The sequence below is a fragment of the Aegilops tauschii genome, chromosome 6 (genome assembly GCF_002575655.3).
Source record: "Aegilops tauschii subsp. strangulata cultivar AL8/78 chromosome 6, Aet v6.0, whole genome shotgun sequence".
NCBI lineage: Eukaryota > Viridiplantae > Streptophyta > Magnoliopsida > Poales > Poaceae > Aegilops > Aegilops tauschii.
The window spans coordinates 20673551-20676356 of NC_053040.3; the positions used below are offsets into that span (position 1 = coordinate 20673551).

The 2806-nt window shown below is 43.6% G+C and overlaps 1 protein-coding gene across 1 annotated transcript; it reads right to left on the reverse strand.

Moving 5' to 3' along the window:
- Positions 1-1066: 1066 nt before the first annotated feature.
- LOC120966758 (uncharacterized) lies at positions 1067-2582 on the reverse strand. The gene is made up of 2 exons (XM_040393280.2): positions 2293-2582; positions 1067-1493 (listed from the first exon to the last, which is right to left on the reverse strand). The coding sequence occupies exons 1-2, from the start codon at positions 2580-2582 to the stop codon at positions 1067-1069; spliced, it is 717 nt and encodes a 238-aa protein (XP_040249214.1).
- Positions 2583-2806: the final 224 nt, after the last annotated feature.

The window sequence follows — 2806 nt, forward strand, 5'->3', positions numbered from 1 at the left end:
TGTGGTCTATGTATTCACACATGTATTACGATTTCTGGACAATACAATTATAGCATGAATAATAGACAATTACCATGAACAAAGAAATATAATAATAACCATTTATTATTGCCTCTAGGGCATATTTCCAACAAGGCCATCCTACTCACTGTTGCGAACACCAGTCGCCATGACTTGAGGATGATGATCACCATCCACCTCATTTAGAACTTGTTATGTTAGCTCTTGTTTGCGAGTACTTGTCGTGTATTACCGTACCTATATCTACTCATATCTAGGTACTATTGCTTGTGATGGATTGCAACTATTATTAACTGGTAACTAATGCTCTACTAGCTATGATTATTCCACTGTGTGATGTTTTATAGACTGTAGTGTGACATGGTAATTGTTATATATGGTAGAGGCTGGTCTCTAAGACCTTGTACAATGCAAGGTGCTTAGGGATGTGCTTAGAAAAATAAAGCGGTTTTTTCTGAAGCACCAGTGCCTATTTCTACAGGAGAGACGCCTAGTTAAGCGTCTACCTTGTACAAATAAGCACCGGTGCTTAAGGAAAACCTGGTTTATTTCTCTAAGCACTTCTCCTAAGCACCCTGCATTGTACAAGGCCTAATTGGACCGACATGTTGAACTAGTATCAATGGTAGAGGCTGGCTGCCACAAAGTTCCATGCTACTATGAATTTGAAATAATGCATAAACAAAGTACAAAGCTTTTCTTAAGCACAGGTGCTTATTTGTACAGGGTAGACGCTTAACTAGGCGTCTCTCCTGTAGAAATAGGCACCAGTGCTTCAGAAAAACCCTGTTTATTTTTCTAAGCACCACCGTACGCATCAAGCATTGTACAAGGCTTATCATGCATCACCAAAATAGTATTAACAACTTGGAACACTAAACCAGAGTAGCAGCAAACTCTTAAGATAAACGGCAGATCAACCACCGCACAACATAAGTTCAGACACACCATAGGACATAAGTTCAGACACACCGAACAACAAAGAAACATAGATATCATAAAATTACACTGCGCTAGCAACTTGAAGGCAGACTTTGATCTCTCTTCATGCCGCGTAGTGGCAGTGGTAGTAGGGGTCAGCCTCCTGTGCTTCTGAAATTTCCACACCTGATTTGATGTTGTCTATTATCTTCCAAGCCTTGTAGGTGGCGTACGCATCCTTCGCTGCGTACTCGATGAGGTAGTCTGGCAGCGGGCTGATCCCCCACAGTTTATGGTCTTCGGTCCTGTTGATCTTCTTCTTCATGTTTTGGTAAAATGGGTGGATGACGCTGGCGGCAACATCAGCCAAGGAGTCGTACTGCTTCTTTCTGCCGGCATATGGAACTCTCTGGTTTTTCTGAATGTCGATGTACTTTTCGGGGTTGATCTCCAAACCAGACATCTTCAGCATCTCTTTGTCATTATGAATGATGAAACCGGCAAAGGTGAACAACTTCTTCTCCTGGAGGAAGCTCTTGAGGCGCTTGGGCCTTCAAGGGGAGAGACATATTAAAGATTAGTAGTAATTTTGAAGATTTAGGAGTTGTTTGGTTTGTGACTAAGTTTGCCAAAGATTGCCACACCTAAGGTTAGGCAAGTTTGACCAACTTAGGTGTGTGTTTGGTTCAAGCCACACCTTAGGCAAGCCACACTTGGGTCCCACATGGCATACACACAAAAAGTGTGGCAAGATTCCCTTAGGCTTGCCAACTTGTGGCCCTCATTTTGATGAACTAACCTTAGGCAAAATTGGCGAAAAATTGTGGCAAAGTGTGACAATGCTAGTGCTAGAACCAAACAATACAAGTGATGATTGCATGAAGTACATGATGTTATTTCTCTTTTTGGATCATACAGTTGAAAATAACACTACAACAAACTAGTTCACTACATCAACTTTAGAAACAACTTTTAATACATCTAGTCTAGTGCATCCACACTGGTAGACACAACACTAATGCATCAATATCAGAAACTACACTAGTATATCAGAAACTACACTAGTAGACACAACACTAATACATCTAGTCCAGTGCATCAACTTCAGAAAATAACACTAATGCATCCACAGCGGTAGACACAACACTAATGCATCAAGATCAGAAACTACACTAGTATATCAAGTTTGGTGATTAATCTGGTGAAAGATTTTAAGATACTAATCCAGTGCATCAGGGTAAAAATCTATGCCAGTGCATATACATGAGAAACCACACTAGTGCGTCCACTTCACAATCTACACTAGTACATGTAGTTGAGAAACTAGGGTATATGAGTAGGATGGCTCACCATTTTGTGGCCACAGCGATGTGGTAGACCAGGCAGAGTTCATCCACGCATAACTGCAGAACTGCTGTGTACTGCGGAGGTTCGTCATCCCTGGTATACTCCACATCAACGCCGACGAATCTAGGATACCTGCCGACGGCTTTCATGAAGAGCCCCGTGAGCATTTCGTCGGCAGTGTCTGGATTGCTGGTGCAGACGACCTCCAGCGTCTCTTTGCCGTGGAGTTCCACCTTGTCAAGTTTGGTGGTGTAGTCGCGCTTCTCACCGGGGACCTGAACGTCGTCTTCCATGATGCTCTGCTCTTCCTGGATGCTCTGGTCGGACGTCTCGCCACAGTGACGCTTGGTAGACGGCTCCTCCAGCGACGGCCGTTTTGAGACAGAGATGGTGGTTGCAGTTTGTGGAGTAGATGGACGTGGTTCGCATAATGAGGGAGGAATGGAGGAGAAGGTGCCTTTTTTGAGTTCTGGGGGAGGCGGTTCGTCGCGTGAGGGAGGCGCTCGTCATTATCGTG